The 17,383-nt window shown below is 38.4% G+C and overlaps 1 protein-coding gene across 1 annotated transcript in view; it reads right to left on the bottom strand.

Annotated features, from left to right (window-relative positions):
• The window catches only part of EIF3H (eukaryotic translation initiation factor 3 subunit H), a 93,776-nt gene that overhangs the window by 3,906 nt on the left and 72,487 nt on the right, over positions 1–17,383 (bottom strand). Inside the window, exons 3-6 of the mRNA XM_061123576.1 lie at positions 11,343–11,510; positions 9,689–9,788; positions 8,291–8,440; positions 74–194 (exon numbers count right to left, since the gene is read on the bottom strand). Coding sequence (XP_060979559.1) covers positions 74–194; positions 8,291–8,440; positions 9,689–9,788; positions 11,343–11,510 — 539 coding nt within the window. The remainder of the gene's footprint in view (positions 1–73; positions 195–8,290; positions 8,441–9,688; positions 9,789–11,342; positions 11,511–17,383) is intronic.

Here is a 17,383-nt window from a genome sequence, read left to right as displayed (position 1 = left end):
TTTTGAAGATGATTCTTGAAGCATCACACTTAGAAATGAATTCTATGTTAGCTGAATTTTCCCAAATACCAACCTGATGTTTCTGCTGCTGCTGTTTACTTGTGTTCCTCATGTATGTGTTATATTTAACTATATCTTGGCTCATCTCATCCACTCTGTCCATCAGCAACTGGAGTGTCTTCCCCAAGTGATTGCTGAAATATAAAGTACAGATACTGACATGTCAAACTTTTAAAGTTAAAGCTCTGCCACTGCTCTAAGCAGTTTAGAGATGTTAAGTTGATCTGCCATTTGCTTAAAAAAAAAGCACACAAATACCAGAAAGCAAGGGTGGAGGAAAGAATGTGCGTCAGCATGTCACTGAACTTTCTGTATCAAACCCACAACTGTAACTACAACGGTGTTCGAAATAGTGCAGTTTCTTCCTGTCAGAGCATACACACACATGTCAGAGCAGTAAACAGTTAAACCTATCTAGCAGGGTTATCTAAAATGTGTAGTTCTGGAACAACCAAGTTTAACCTAAGCTCAGTACTCCTGAGTGCACTTCCTTATCCCCACCACGGCCCTCCCCAAACGTGCTCCAGACATTCAGATCAGAAGTCACAGAAAGGAAGAACCAGGCAGAGAGACTTGAGACTTCTGGCACATGCTCCCTCTACCCAGCAGGTTCTGAGAGAGTACCAGCAGCATTTATTCTGCAAGGCCAGACGAAGAGGGCTCCTTTCCCTCTGCCCTTCCTAGAATCTGGAACACAGTCATTTTTCATCTTTTCCTCTCCAGGAATTTCTGCTGTAGCTTACTTACCAAAATCTTCTTATAAAGTGATGCTAATGGTTTGTACAATGCCCATCGTATTCACTGATTTCCTCCTGCAACCATCTCCTACCAAGGTAAGGCTCACTACACATAGATGTAATCTAAAAATAACTAGCTGACAAACAGGATTCATTCATTCATTCATTCATTCATTCCAAAAGGCTATCTACTAAATGACTATTATGTTCCAGCCTCAGTGTTATTAGCAAATAAGGAGACAACAGTGAATGAGATGTTCCTAGTCTTGGTCTTCACTAGCTTACAGGTGACAGGAAGAAGGGAAGAGATGAGATAGACACTTAGATAGTATGGTCAGAATATTTCTTTTAAAAGATGACAGGTTGAAAGCAAAGGATTAGAAGGCATCAGCCATGGAAAAAGTATTCTAGGTGGAAGAAAGCACAAGTGCTGAAGGCCTGAGATGGGCAACACCTAGGCTGATTTTAAACTATGGAGACCTGGCATGGGAGGAGCACAGAGACAGGTTAAGGAGGTCAGGCAAGCACGAATGAGGTACTGTTGGCTGTCCACGCAACACTCCAAAAACATAGTTAGTGAGAATGAGACCCTGGGACTCTAACATGAACGGTACCCTGGTGACATGTTCTGCCTTAAATTTTAAAATGACCACCCTGGCTGCTATGCAGAGAATACACTGGAGAGTAGAAACCAGAAGATGGTAAAGAGTCAGACAACTAAGATCACGGCATCTGATCCCATCAGTTCAGTTCAGTCGCTCAATTGTGTCCGACTCTTTGCGACCCCATGAATCGCAGCATGCCAGGCCTCCAAGTCCATCACCAACTCCTGGAGTTTACTCAAACTCATGTCCATCGAGTTGGTGATGCCATCCAGCCATCTCATCCTCTGTCGTCCCCTTCTCCTCCTGCCCCCATCACTTCATGGCAAAAAGATGGGAAACAAAGGGAAGTGTCAGACTTTATTTTTCTGGGCTCCAAAACCACTGCAGATGGTGACTGCAGCCATGAAATTAAAAGACGCTTACTCCTTGGAAGAAAAGTTATGACCAACCTAGACAGCATATTAAAAAGCAGAGACATTATTTTGCCAACAAAGGTCCATCTAGTCAAAGCTCTGGTTTTTCTAGTAGTCATGTATGGATGTGAGAGTTGGACTATAAATAAAGTTGAGCGCTGAAGAATTGATCTTTTGAACTATGGTGTTGGAGAAGACTCTTGAGAGTCCCTTGGACTGCAAGGAGATCTAACCAGTCCATCCTAAAGGATATCAGTCCTGAATATTCATTGGAAGGAATGATGCTGAAGCTAAAATTCCAATGTTGTCCACCTGATGCAAAGAACTGACTCACTGGAAAAGACCCTGATGCTGGGAAAGACTGAAGGTGGGAGGAGAAGGGGACAACAGAGGATGAGATGGTTGGACGGCATCACCGACTCAATGGACTTGAGTGTGAGTAAACTCCGGGAGTTGGTGATGGACAGGGAGGCCTGGTGGGCTGTAGTCCATGCGGTCGCGAAGAGTCGGACAAGACTGAGAGACTGAACTGAACTGATGGAAGTGCTAGAAAGAATGAAGAAAAATTAGAATGTTCATACATTTGTTGTGAGAATGTAAAACAGTGCTGCCACTGTGGAAATAAGTTTGGTGGTACCTCGAAGAGTTAAACACAAAGTTGTCACATGACCCAGCAATTCTATTCCTGGGTGTGTGTGTGTGTGTGTGTGTGTGTGTATACACACACTCAAAAGAACTGAAAAATCATGTTCGTACAAAACCTTGTACGTGTATGTCAATACCTGCATTATTCAAAACAGCCAGAAAGTGGGAACAAAAAAAGAAAAGGATAAATAAATTGTGATACATCCATATGATGGAATACTACTGCATCATAAAGAGAATGAAGTGTTTATCCATGAATGAAACTTAAAGGCATTACACTAAGTGAAAGAAACCAGACACAAAAGGCCACTTATAATATGGTTCTATTTATATGAAATGTCCAGAAGAGGCAAATCCACGGAGACAGAAAGTAACAAGTGACTGCAAGGGGATGGAGGATGAGAATTGGTATTGACTGCACAATACTGCAAATATATTAAAATGTATTTTTTAAAAATGGTTAAAATGGTGCCTTCATTTTCTGTGAATTTTATCTCTACTTTTAAAACTGCGTACACACACACAGAATCTACTGTGGTATTAGACAGTAGCAATAGTGGCATGGACTAGCCCAGTGGCAGTTAGCATGGAGGAAAATGGGCAGAACTGAGAGAGGAATCAAGGGTGACTCCCCGTTTCCTGGCCTGAGCAGCTGAGTGGTTGGTTACAGCACTTAGAGGGAAAAGAGACTGAGGAAGAAACAGAATGGGAATCCTGGGAATGAGTAAAACTAAAGCCAGCTAAATCATGAATTCTATATGGATTCCATCTGTAACCTAAAAAAAAAAAAAAGAAAAAGAAAGCTTTGACTCATCTTAAATAGTAGAAAGAGCATAGATCTGGTCTCTGTGGGTCTGTGTAAATTAATAATCTTTTAATTCTAGGTCTGGCACTACCTACCTTAACTCGATATAGTAGCTTGGCCTAATGACTTAACCTAAAAATCAAGTGTTTTTGCAAATTAAATCTTATTCCATATTTATCTTATTATAATTTTGTGAATCAGCTTTAACTTTCAGACATTTCTTCTTCTTTGTAAATCAGATTAAGTATTCACTCTTTTTTTTCCAATTTCTTAATAGGCTGATTTTAATTCATCTGTAATTTGAGCTGATAGTGCAAGTTGAGGAATAAAAATATTTTTTTCCCAATATCTCATCAAATGTCCAGATCGACTGATTATTGACACCGCTTTCCAAATAACTTCTGAAATTTAACAATACTGTGTCCTCTCACATGCATTCTTTCAACATACATTACTGAGTATATACTTACTTTCCCAGTCACACTCAAAACATTCTACTTAGAAGAAAGGAACAACACAGTGGTGGTAGACTATAATAGAAGAGAAGCATAAGATATAGTTTGGTAGGATCAGGTGAAGACTCTCCAGATTATATGAAGCTGAATTTTGAGTTTTTGAAGGAGTTGGAGATGGGAGTTGAAGACAAGGAACATGGGGAGGGACACTTCAGATACCATGTGTAGGAAGCCTGTTCAGAGACACTGCATGAAAAGTCTGACACATCTGCAGAACCACAAGTAACTCAGTACATCAGAAGCTCGGAAAAAGGGCAAGATGGGGAAAAAAAGAGAGCAATGAACCTGAAGAGGCAAACAGTCACACAGCAAAGACTCCTGGAAGCTAGGGCCAGAAGTCTGGATTCTATTCTAAGGACAAAGGGGACTCTGCCAAAAATTCTAAGCAAAGGAGTAATGGGATCATACATTTTAGTTTCAGCAAGATAACTGCAATGAAAGAGGAAAAGGTCAGAAGCAGGAAATTAAGAGACTGTGAAAGTAATCAGGAAAAGAAATAATGAGGCCCTGACCAAAGGTAGCCAAGGACAAGGATGTAGATGAGATCACCCCAGGAATCACATACAAGAAGACAGACCCCAAGGAACACATATTTAGGGATGAGCAGAGGAAGGCTGACTGTGGAGAATGACAAGTAACTCAGTAGTAGAATCCTAGACTCAAAATATTTCAGGAAGAAGCTATTATCAACACATTAAATGCTTAAGAGTCTACCATATCCAGCAATATCGTGATAATGTGTGGCTTGAGCAAAAACTCTTGTCACGGAATATATGGAACACTGAGTGTTTAGGATAAGTGGGAAATGAGTAAATACAGACAGCGACATGCAGAAAATCCTATTAAAAAGTTTGTAAAGAAAAAAGGAAAAGATGGAGTAAATGGTGCAAGGAAATGGATAAACTGATACAAGGTCAAAAGATGTTCTTTCTGGAACTTAAGTTTAAATGTCCTTACTTATTCTTAGGAGATGCACATTCAAGTATTTACAGGTTAAGTATCAGGTCTGTAATTTACTTTCAAATGGTTCAGGGAAGAAACCCATTTATGTCTACAAAGAGAGTGGGTGCAAAGGTAAAGGTGCAAAGTAAAGGTTTATGCATGTTTATTGTATGTTTTATCATTCTTTCAATTTTTCTCAACAGTTGAGCATTAAAAAAAAAGCAAAAACTTTTTTTTTTTTTTTAAATGGGGAAAGCCAGTCAACAAATATAACAGAAAAGAACCAGTACAGAAAGGAACAGGAGATAACTCAGGAAAAAGGAAAAAGAGAGATTGGATGAGACCTCATGGAGACCCTGAACTCTCACGTTCACCAGTGAAAGAACTGAGGCCCCAAAACTGTATGAAACACTGTAATTCACTACAGGATTATTTGCTAAATAAGTCATTTATATCCTGAAGTGCAAAGAAATTCCGAGAAGGGAAAGGTCAGCCCCAATCCTTGGCTGGGTGATGGAGGAGAACAGAGACACAGGAAAAAGCCACTGAGGAGAATAACTGCCACTGCAGAGAAAGATCTAGTATTTGTTTCCAGATCTTGTATCCGGAGGTCTGACTGCACTGACTTCAGCAACAAGAAAGGTCCTACCAGAATAGAGCTCCCCTCACCACCAAAAACTTTCATGTAAAGTACTAAGGTCACGTGTTATATAGGTGTATGTTATAGTGGAAGAGAACAGGCACAGGTATGTGGACTGTCAACATTTCATAACATTCTATTACCATAATGCTCTTCAGAAATCTAACCAGCAAGAAATACTTGAAAATCTGCACAGTTCAGGTCTTGAAGGGCAAAAGGAATTAACAATAATACAGAACTGTTTCACAGATAACCTTCACAGGGAATCAGGTACATTACCAAGAGCAACTTTATGGGGATCTTTTCAGTACCAGTGCAACCAGAATACTGAAACAGAGTTACTGTTCAGAGTTTCAATAATATAGTCTTTTCTTTTATTGCCCAGGAAACAAAGAACTGGAAACAGATAACTTAAACAGATGTGAACCAAGACGCACAGTTTGATAAGCTTGCTCTGGCTGCAGTGTCCATTTGTCCTTATTATCCTTCAGGTATGATGCCCACACTTAGTTTTATTTTTTTAAAGAGGAAATAAAAATAGAATTTTTTTCCATGTGTGAAAAACTGAAGGCTTGTGTAACACGTTTTTAAAAATTAATCAAGGCTGTTATGAAATAACCATACCAAAACTTCCATCTAATAAAATTAAGAATCAGAATTTTTCAAATGAAAGGGAATGTAGTATATGTTTTATTCATAGCATAGAGCAAATTTATCAGGTAAATCAAAAAACTGATACACACATATGGGTTGTGAAAAGCAAGACCAAGCAAAATGTTTACGGAGCTACTTCAGAATGATTTCTGAGGCAGTTTCCTAGAAAAAAAATTGTATGGCAAATGATGATTAACATCATCGTGCTACTAATGTTAGAAATTAAAATTTGAGAGGCATGAAGGTTACATTTATTTCAGTGTTTTAAATTAGTATTATCAATTCGGGTCAATGTAGCAGTCCATTAATATAAGCACAGCTTCAAGGTTGCTTCTTTTTTTCTCCCCAAAGGAACACCAATTTACCCTTTAAAACAGTTTCACATGGAAAGCAAAGGCCTTTTCCTATTTCACTTAAAATACAGAAGATAAAAACTAGAATAAAATAAATATTTGTCCTGATCTTAGTTGCTATGGCGAACTAGGAACAGTTTCTTGGCTATTATAAATGCTGCTTTGGATAGACAGACATTGCAGACCAGCTCACCAGTAATGGGAAAGCAGAGAAGGGCTGTATTTATATGTATGATCAATAAAGGAAGCTTGGGAAAAGGTGAAGACATAAATTATATAAGCAAAAGCTTTCACATAGTAAATTTAAAATTATTATATAACTATATACTTAATACATAAAATTGTAACCTTGCATGTTGAAAAAGGTTCTTAGCTCAGTGCTTTAAATACAGGTGTGCCGAGTGTGTTTGTGAAAGCAATGAAGAAAAATATGACCTTCTAAAAGAGACAAATTAAAGGACTATTATGAATGTATGTTTGCAGTCAAACAGTACACTCTTTAGTGCCAAATGAGCCTTGCAACCTGGCTGTATTACCTAGCACTCCGTTTACCATCCAGTTTCCATCTCCCTCCCCTGTAAAGACTTTCTAATGGTCTCTGTGATGAGTTCATGCAATGGAAGGTGGTTCTTCAACCACAGCCCCACCCGTCCTGGTGCACTGGGTACACTGGTCCTTCCGGGTTTATCCCCACTTGTCTTACAATGAAGAAGCACAAAGCCTGTATATTCTTTTGTAAAGCTTCTATGTGGTGTAACTAAAAATCTGATGAATACCTGAGCTTCTGTTCCAAGCTGGTTGCTTCAAGAAAACACATCTTGTTTTTCTCAGCCATTCAGCAACTGCATATTCATAGTTTACTACACCTACCTGCTGTTAGCTTCCTCCCACCACAAAGAACAATCACTAGCAACAAGCTTAAAGAGCATTTAGGAGGAGATATATATATATATATATATATATATATATATATATATATATACACTTGACTCTGTACATATTTCTGTTAAAAGCAATAAATGAGGGGAAATGAAACATTAATTCCATAAAGGAAATACCCTGTTTAGGCACACCTCAGTCAGCATTTTACCAATATAATAAATAGTATCTTAGCAACTAGATAGCTAAGGCAGTCAGGATGGGGCAAATTATGTCATCACTGTCTAAGAGAGCAAAAGCCAGTGTCAGGTTCAGAAAATTCTAATCCTGGTTGAAAATTCAAGTGGAAAGTTTACTGCTAAACAGTCTACATCTGAACAATGGCGAGTGCCACAGTAAAACAAACAAGCATTTCTGGTTTTCTCCTAAGCATTATTAAGTATCCAGACATTAATACCATAGCCTCTAATGTCAGTGTACAATAAATAAGGCCGAGCCACATCAAAAACCCCTCCTCCATGGGCATTTACCATCTCAAAGCAAAAATGACACAGCAAGGCAGCTGAGGTTCCTATAATGACAAGAGGTAATTAGTATTCAAGCCTCATCTCACTTTATCAATAACCATGGTACTCTTCTGGGCTTCCTTCGTGGCTCAAACAGTAAAGAGTGTGCCTGCAATGCCAGAGACCTGGGTTCAATCCCTGAGTCGGGAAGATTCCCTGGAGGAAGGCATGGCAACCCACTCCAGTATTCTTGCCTGGAGAATCCCATGGACTGAGGAGCCTGGAGGCTACAGTCCATGGGGTCGCCAAGAGTCCGACACAATTAAGAGACTAACACTTTCACTTGCATGGTGTTCTTCCTGGGATTTGAGCAGAGCTGCACAAGACTACGTGCTGTTACTATGTCTTAAGAACTTCCCCAACATGTTTAAGTCATTTTCCCCCCTTTGTTTCACAGGTAAAGTCTAAGTTAAAAATCTTTTGCATAAAGTGATTTTTTTAAAAAAAGGGACTTTTCATGAGACAGAGTTGCTTACCTGCTAGCAAGACTGAGCAATTCATGTTTGTCTGCTACAGCTGACTTCTTCTCCAGCTCCCACATTAGAACGTTGATCAGATGTGAATTTTTAATTACAATCGGCACTTCTTCAAACATGTGCTCAAAGGTGATATTTCCCTTTTTCAATCTGCAAAGCATGTTAAAAATACTTTATAGTCTGGTGGTCAGAAGTAAGTGTTAAAGTGACTATTTCATACATTTTACATTTTTCCTAATTACAGGTCCTCTTCAGAGTTTTTGTTTGTTTCATTAGCAATCTTTAAAAGAGGGAGAGAAACTAGAGATTTACAGAATCAAGCACAAGTTGAGTAATTTGAACAATTCGGAAAATGATCTGAGTTGGAGCTATAAGACCAGAAAATAAGACTATTAGCCAAAGAGACAATTCTTTCTTCATAATCAAGTATCTTTGAAATTTCACATACTAAAAAATGCAAATGTCATAAGAAATTATGCTATATAATCTATATCTAAAATATTTAAAATAAACAGCTAGAAAAGAGAAATACTCTCATTCTCGGAAAGTTCACTTTAAAAACCAACTGAACTCAAGAGATTAACAACGAGCAGGACACTCACAGGCTATTCCACACACAATGGGTGAAAACACAGCAAGAATGCAACTTCTCACAGTTTAATGATAATTACCATACCCAGGAGATGTTCATGAGTTAGCTTTTCTTTTAAAATTCTTTGTATCTTAATTTCTTTAGGAGCCAAATGGGAAATTAGTCATGAACTGTCTGTCCCAAATGAAGTCAAAGCCACTAAGTTTAATTTATTAAGAAATACATATTCCTATAATTAACAGAAAATGAAAGAATTCTGAATTTTAAAAAATTTTAATGTAAATATCCCAGTGCCATTATGCAGGATCGCAAAACAGCTTTAATAATTAGTTCTCTGCATTCCTGTCACCCACCCATAAAATTTCCCAAAAGCCACACTCCTTACTAAATCCTTAAGACATTGTATCTTTCCACACCCCGTCCCCCACAAAGAAACAGTAGGTCAGAAAATGAGACAAACGGCTCACAACTGTTCTGACACAGAGCTTACAACCTGACAGCCACTGAACACTCATCCCATCTCCTTTTATTTAATCATGTATTTCTTCAAACCCAGTAGCTAATTAATTCTCACTCTAGCTGCATTCACCCATGGTGAGAACAACAGATGAGACATTCCATAAAGAACAGTTTAAAATGGAAAGGGAGAGATGAAGGGGCACTCAGCCATGCAGACACTTCCACCGTCCACACGGCAGAAGCATCACCGTGCCACCACCGAGGCCTCAATGCATGTGGCAAACTAGTATCTTAAAAGAAAAATACCCAGTCCTTAACATATGCCTTACAGGCCCCCAAAAACTTACGCTTCGGGAGAAAAATCCTTTTCTTTACAAACTTCCATCAATTTAGGAGTCAGTCTGTATGCCTTTAGTGAGAGAGACCCTTGGGCAGTTTTTATGGGATCTCAAATAAAGAAAAGAGAAAGAAATTACTAAGAACTTTGTCACTACCAGTGCTCAAATGACACTGGTTCTGAGCACGTTCTGTTAATTATTGTACAATCTTGGCAAAATGAAGATCAAAGTAAACATAAATGAAGAATAAAATAAAAATAAATGAAGATCAGAGCACAATGTGAAGCAGATTCAAAGCAATATAGCAAACGGTAAGTGAAAAGGCAAAAAACTATCACCCTACTTATACTAGGCAGAATAACTTCCTCCTGAAGTTATAAGATACAAAATACAGTTATTTTCAAATCTACTCAGCTGGAACCAGCAATGTTGACAAAAATTAAATACGGCATATGTTCCATACATCTTATATACATCTTGCATAATTAAAAGAAAAATACTAATGAATATTAAATATGAAAACTCACTGGATGCACTTGTGTATTTCCTTTGTCCCTAATTTAAGTGAATGGCCCTGCAAACAATTTACCCATCCTAATAATCACTGTTCACAATTTTTAGTTAAAGCAAATTCTAAAAAGAAAACCACTAAAGTCAAGGTGCAATCACAAGTGTCTTTTTAGTTTTAGAGAAACTAATTTTGCCAAAACTAACTGCTTAAACACTCCAAGAGTAAGGGAGCTTAGCACTTGCTGCATGATAACGGCTCCGGCATGCCAATATTCGCCTAAAACCTGTGTTAACATTCATGTTGCCTGAAACTTAACACAGTGAAACTTTTAGCAATAGGTGATAAAATGAAAACCAAAATAGATTGAAACAAGTGGAAAATTCATCAAGGTCTGATGATGCAATGTTTCCAGCCAATATAAGTACACTTTAACAACTTGTTCTTTACTGTAATCCAATTGTTAACATACTGAAACAATTTGGGGGCAGCTCATAAGATTGATCGTATTCATTAGTATTTTTTCTGACAGATACTCAGGACGTTACATTTACTTCTCAGCTGGAAACTATATGCAAGTCTGCCAGATATGGCAAACTGTGAGTGTTTGGGGAGGGGGAAGGCTATAAAGCTGTTAAATTGCCTACAGTTCTGATACAGCACAGAACATCTGGTCTGGAGAGCTTGAGGAAACACCATTAAATAGGCTGAAAAGAAAAAAATCTTTGTGCTGAGAAACAGTCCAGGTTTTGTACGCTGCTGTCAGAGGTATAAAAAAAAAAACTTGGCACACTATGTTATGATTGGTCAGTCACGTACAGAGCCAGACACTCTAGCAATCGGGGTTTGTTAGACATCTGGTCTAGTTCCACCAGCCCCTTGAAATGAGGGAGGGGAGATGGAGGAATAAAAATGAAGCAGCTACTCCAGCATTCCAAAATGTACACATCAGGGCTCTGATAGCAAGAAAAATAAACAGAAAGAAGGAAACCCTGTCTAGACTTAGCTGCTGCTGAGGCTGCTGCAGAAACAGGGTTGGTATTTACTTGGGAAGGCCTGCCAGGCTGCTCTTAGAGGCAAAAAGACAGAAAGCAAAAATAGTAGTAGCAATAATATTAAGGGAAGAAAAGAATAATAAAGGAAACTCCTACTAACCGTAAATGAGAACGACAGACTCTTCAATGGCATGCTGGTAACTGAACTGAGAATCCAGAAGGGCCCGGGTGACGAATGAGCCGTAGTACGTGGACTGGTACCAGCCCACGTGGAGGTGGTCGATGTTCACATGGCGCAGGCTCCGCATCATCTCCATCTGATACTGGACTAGATGATGGGCACAAGGGGACAAAAGAACAACTGTCTAATAACATCACCTATATGAAAAAACAAGCCTTTTGGAAACAAATTTCTATACAGCTATTTCTTATCTAAAGGGAACATTTTTCCAGATTTTTAAATTAATTCACTTTACACATAAAGCAAACAAATTAAGCTTTCAAATCATTAGGGCATTCCTTTTCTCATTAACCAAAAAACATTTTGTAGAAACAGTATTAAAAACGATAATAATATTAATAGCAATAATAGTATAGTATATTAGTAACAACATTTTATTACAGTATAATAGTAGTAATAGTAATATTAACAATAATAACAATAAGCTTTATTGCAAACAAGTAATTATTTATTAAATGTGGTCTCTTTTAAGAAGAAATCTATAAATTACTAAATTGGTTGGCTGTAAGAAGTTTTGTTTGAATGAATAAGTTGAGAGTAGTTATCAGTGTTTTCAACAAAGCTTTTAGAACTGAGAAGTTAAAACCATCAAGAAAACTAAAACGGGGAAACCGTTAACTACCACATGATTTAACTATGAATAGGACACAAGCTGCAGCTGATTAAAAATATAAGAATTCATTTTTGCCTTCGTCTGGTGCCCCCTGCTGCATGTGTTAAATTTTAAAAAGAATTTTTTTCTTGTCTGGGAGTTCCTTTACGTTAAGTAATCAATATTATTTATTAGATAAGTTATATGCTAATCACCATGTATGGAACTGAACAGTTGGATTAACTTTTATTGATAATGACTATAACATACATTATTAACTCAAAGCCATATTACCAGGAAAATCGGTGCAAACTGACAGTACAATCAATAATATATTTTAAAAAGCAATATAGCTCAATAATGAGTAGCAAATATGTAAAACAGGAGAAAATTTTATAGTTAGTGTAATATTCAAGCTATTTCTGTATAATAAATGCACTTAAACATACTTGTTTAACTCAAAATCCAACCATTTCATTTTTAATCAGGTTTTAGCAAAAGTGGGTTAAATGTCATTTCCTTGGCCACAGAGGTATGGTTTTACACACCAAACAAAATTCAGGATCAAAGAGTATAAAAGAACCTTCCTCAGATGGACACAGTCTTTTCAACACCTGTTACTAGGTAAAGAAATTATAAATCTGCTTATCCCAAAGAAAGTTATATTTTTCATGATAAAAGATGGCAGCCAACTCATCAACTACTCAGAATTAAGTGCTTTTTGAGTTTTTCTTTTTATATACAACATGATGGTCTCAAGAAGAAGCAGTATAAAATTAATACGGTGATCCTGTATCAATTATCTCTTCTCTTAAATTTTTTCACTCTCAAGCATATAAGAGATCCCCTTCCTAGCCAGTTAAGAGATTTCTATCAACCATATAAAACTGGGATAGAACCACTACTATGATCTCTGTTTTAAAATTTCACAACTCTCCTAAAATAAAATCACTGATTTTGCTAGTAAAATTTAATCAAATGTAATTTATGAACGAAAAACTCTAATATCACCAGTAAAACAGGAGCCAGAACTAAATTTAGTATTTATTTTAAAGGGATAGGAAAGTGGAGATAGGGAGCAATTACAAGCAACTGACAGTGCAAACACGATTGTATAGGGTGAGCTTTTAAAAACGGGTCCTTCTTAGACATCTGTCAGTGTACAATTTAGTTATAAAACAAGCACAAGTCAGATTCCACCAACTTGAAATAGTAGTAAAAAAAAAGACTTGGAATCTAGCAATCTAGGTTCTCATGTAGGCGCTGGGATTTCTCTCATGGGGCATCTTGCTGTCCTTCTCTGATGCTGTTTTCCCATCTCCAAAAAGATCTGAGAGCTCATCCCAGTCAAAATGCTGTGACTCCACACTGCTCACTGGATATGCTACTTGTAAATAATGATTTTTCTATAAACTAAAGCCAGGTCTCTAGCAGGCATTAATAATTAAAATAAAAATGCGTATCTCTAAGAAATATTCTTTAATCTTACTAATAAGTCAAATAGCCTGAATACAACAGATTTTATAATAGCATTTTCAGGAAGCATGAAGTAAAACATTTTACAATTGGTAGCAAACATCCAGATTCCTTCTTCATACAGAGTCTTACCTACCTCAAAGCCCCCTGAATAAGGATAAGAAGGAAAATGAAGTATTTCAGCTAGAAAAGGGACTAAGAGATATAAGTGAAGCCTGTTGCCTTATGGATTTACCATTATAATAAAACTTTATTTTTAAGGTCACAAGAGCTTTCATATGATGAAAATACAAATTTAAGGGTTAAGAGCAATGACAGGGGAGTTAATAAAACTGGTCTTGAAAAATCTACAATGAATTGAAATTTCACTATTACACAACATGTGAAGTTACAGGTCACTCTTCATCTTGGTTTAGACTTTAAACCACTCATTTTTTAATTAAAAAACACTTTAAAAAAATGAATGTCTTCTTGGAGGTATCACAGGGAAGAAAGGATCTAAAAAGACTGCCAGTGATCCCTGAAAAGGTGAGGCTAGGGGTGCCAGAGCTCCAAAGTGACCCTGGGGTGCACTGAGGCCCAGTCCTCGCTGGAACTACACACATGAGGGTCCGATAAATGCACGGTTTAAAGAAGTGGTGGTCAGTCACTCAGACGTGTCTGACTCTTTGCCACCCCATGGACTGTAGCCTGCCAGGGTCCTCTGTCCATGGGATTTCCCAGGCAAGAATACTGGAGTGGGTTGCCATTCCTTTTCCAGGGGTCTTCCTAACCCAAGGATCAAACCTTGGGTTTGAGCAAACCAATGGGTCTCCTGCACTGGCAGATACATTCTTCATCACTGAGGTACCAGGGAAGCAAAGCTTAAAGAAGTTACTTTGATTTAATTTAAAAATTTTTTAAAGAAGTCATATTTATCCTACTATATGCAAGCAAGAGACAACTCAAAAACAGCCAAGTGAATTTTTATCTCTGCAGTCTTTAGGTCTGTGTTCTTGTTCTAACATCCACACAAGACATGACCACTGGCTCCTTCCTGTTTTTCCCCTCCTCCTCCAACCCAGGTTCTCAAAAAGTACAAAATCAAACCCTACAAAAGCTAAAGTGTCTCAAAACTGTGCTCCCAACACCCCCACCAATCAACAGAGCTGAGCTGCCACACCAGCTGACACCCACTTATCCCTCCGACAGAAGGAAGAGAGCTGACACAGCAGCGGACTTCACATGGGAAATAAGGAATGGTCATTCCAGATTCTAATCTCCCAGGCAAATGCCCCTGCGTTAGTGGCTTTGCTGATCCCTCTAAGGAGTTATGCTGGAGGTGAAGGGGAGAGATACTGGAGGTGGGTAGGTGAGGTATGAACAAGAAGCCAAGTTTAGCTAGGACACTGGATGAACTGGGATGAGAGGGGCTCATGTTACTGGAAGGGACTGAGGACGGGTGTCCCAGCCCACAGGCTTGGCGAGGGGGAACTGCTGTCATTTCCTTCTCGTTCCCAGCCATCCTCACTTAAAACCCTCTAACCCCCTACTGGCATTTTAAAAGAGGGGTAGAAAAGATGTGACTACACAGGGAGACAGGTTCCCTCCTACCCAGGGACTGCCTCACACCTCCGAAGGAAGAGAATCAGCAAAAAGAAATACAGGAGAAGGAAAAGAAAACCAAAAGTTCCTTGATATAAAGTGCCACAGCTCCCTACTGTGGAGTTAATGCAGATTAATGAAATAATAAACAAGCCTTTACTGGCAACTTTGCCGAGTTGGTTCAGGGTTACAGACACTTTCATTTTTGTTCTCAAGTTCTCGGATTTAACAGAAACCCAGGCAGCAATTTCAACCAATGACACTCACTTCTGAGTTAATGGCTAAATATTTCTGGAGAACTTCCCAAAGATGAATAGCAAGGAAAAACCTTTTGGAAGAGGGAAATACTTCAAAATGTATGATAATACTCAACAGAAAGGCTCAGAATTGTGTAGTGAGAAGTTTATGAAAGAATGTTTCAAACACTGTTCATTTAAAAAGCAAACACACCCTCCCAACTGAGGACAAACAGTGCACAGCAAACGAATCTCAGAGACAAACTGGGGCCGCTGAGCCACCAGCCACTAACACAGACCGCACGGGGCGGCGGGGCGGCGCGGCGGAGCTTGGAAGGCTAGAAACACGGGGGGAGTTTCAGGAATCTCGTCAGCCTCTACAGTCATCCTAACTGGTTAAGCCTCTCTCAAGCAAAGGACAGCATGGTCTACAATACTCGTAACTGTTCAGTTCGGCACCAGTGTATTCATAGCCACTTTTTCCAGATATCTTCTTTGCAAAACAGGCAATTTTAAATTGCCTAGAGCTAAAACTGTCTTAACTGAGGCAGGCTGCCCAATAGTTAACTATTCCTTTCAAAAATCCACCACATTTGTAGGGCTTTCCCTCATTTTTGTCTCCAAATATGAAAACACTGAAAATAATATGCAGTCTTCTATTTAAATGCTATGCTGGGATTCACACTGGCAAACAACCAAATAAGACTTTGAGTTCTCCTTAAGAGCACTGGGAAGGATGGTGGCTTAGCTTTTCAGTTCAGCAGAATAATCAATCAGTATTTTTTTCATCTCCAATTTCTCACCTTCATTTTAAAAACCATCTTTATTTTATTATTTTAAGTGAGCCCTCATGAATGCAACTGATCACCAAAAAAACAGGAACAAGGAATTACCACTGTTGGCCAGATGGGGATGAGCTGAAAGAAGAAAACTGAAGCTGAGACATACTCTGAAACGATCTGTCTGGCAGATTTGGGGGGGGGGGGGGGGGGGTCGGCAGGAGGCGGAGTGGGGAGAGCTTACAGATGTCTTATTAGAGAACAATTAAGGAACCAAGGAATAATCTAATTTAAATTTTAAAACTTAAAAAGAATTTAATGGACCAGTCATTTGACTACTTAATATTGTAGCAAATTAATCTAAATCATTAAAAAAATACAATAAAACCATACTTTAAAATGTGCATATGCATTGACACAGTGTGGAAAAAAGGGAGAGAGCCAAGCACCAGGAAAGAAGTAGCACTCAGGGAGCACTTACTAAGTTGGACTTCCTGTTAAGAGGTTTACACATGGTATTTGACTTTATTCCTCAGGATGACTCTAAGGAGACAAGCATGATTATTGACATCTTTTTAGAAAAGTTGTGTATCACAGGTTGTGAAGGGGCAGGACTCAACTGGACCTCAGACTTTCTGACTCTGAAGCCAGGCAACCACCCATTTACAGGATCTCATTTCTTCTTATTAGTAAAGTGGAGAGAATTATTTCTGAGTCAATAAAGTATAACAGAGATAGAGCAGAAACACACAATTTCTAAGTTTTCAGAAACCACACCGTGTGCATGTTTGATCACTAAATTAACCAATAATTTAGCACTACCAGTAAGATTTTAAGTGATAAAACTACTGTCAACGATTTTTAAATGTTGAAGTTGAGAATTATCACAAATATATAATCAAACTCCTAAAACACGGCATCTATTTTAGTATTTGAAACTTCTACCAAGATTACTTTGTAACCAAGCACTGGCTCAGATCAAAGATGCACAAACACATCAAGAAAAGGAACAAAGAGAGACCAGATGTAGTATACATGCTCTTTGCAGCAAGGAAACAAACTAAGCTCAGCCAAGAGATGCAAACAGCTTTAAAGGCAAACAAACAAACAAAACCCCACAACTCTGAAGCAAATCGGTGATTACCACAAGCGTCACAGGGACATGGAATACATTAAAATTTCCTATCTGTCCTGCCATTAGGGCTGTCCTAAGGAGGGCTTGTAAGAAAATTATCACAAGCCCCCCTCCCAGCAGCGCCACAGGTCACAGCAAGCGCGGACAGGTTATCAACT

This window comes from Dama dama, chromosome 21 (assembly GCF_033118175.1).
Source record: "Dama dama isolate Ldn47 chromosome 21, ASM3311817v1, whole genome shotgun sequence".
NCBI lineage: Eukaryota > Metazoa > Chordata > Mammalia > Artiodactyla > Cervidae > Dama > Dama dama.
The sequence above is the reverse complement of the archived record's forward strand: the minus strand, read 5'-3'. Positions and strand labels throughout refer to the sequence as shown.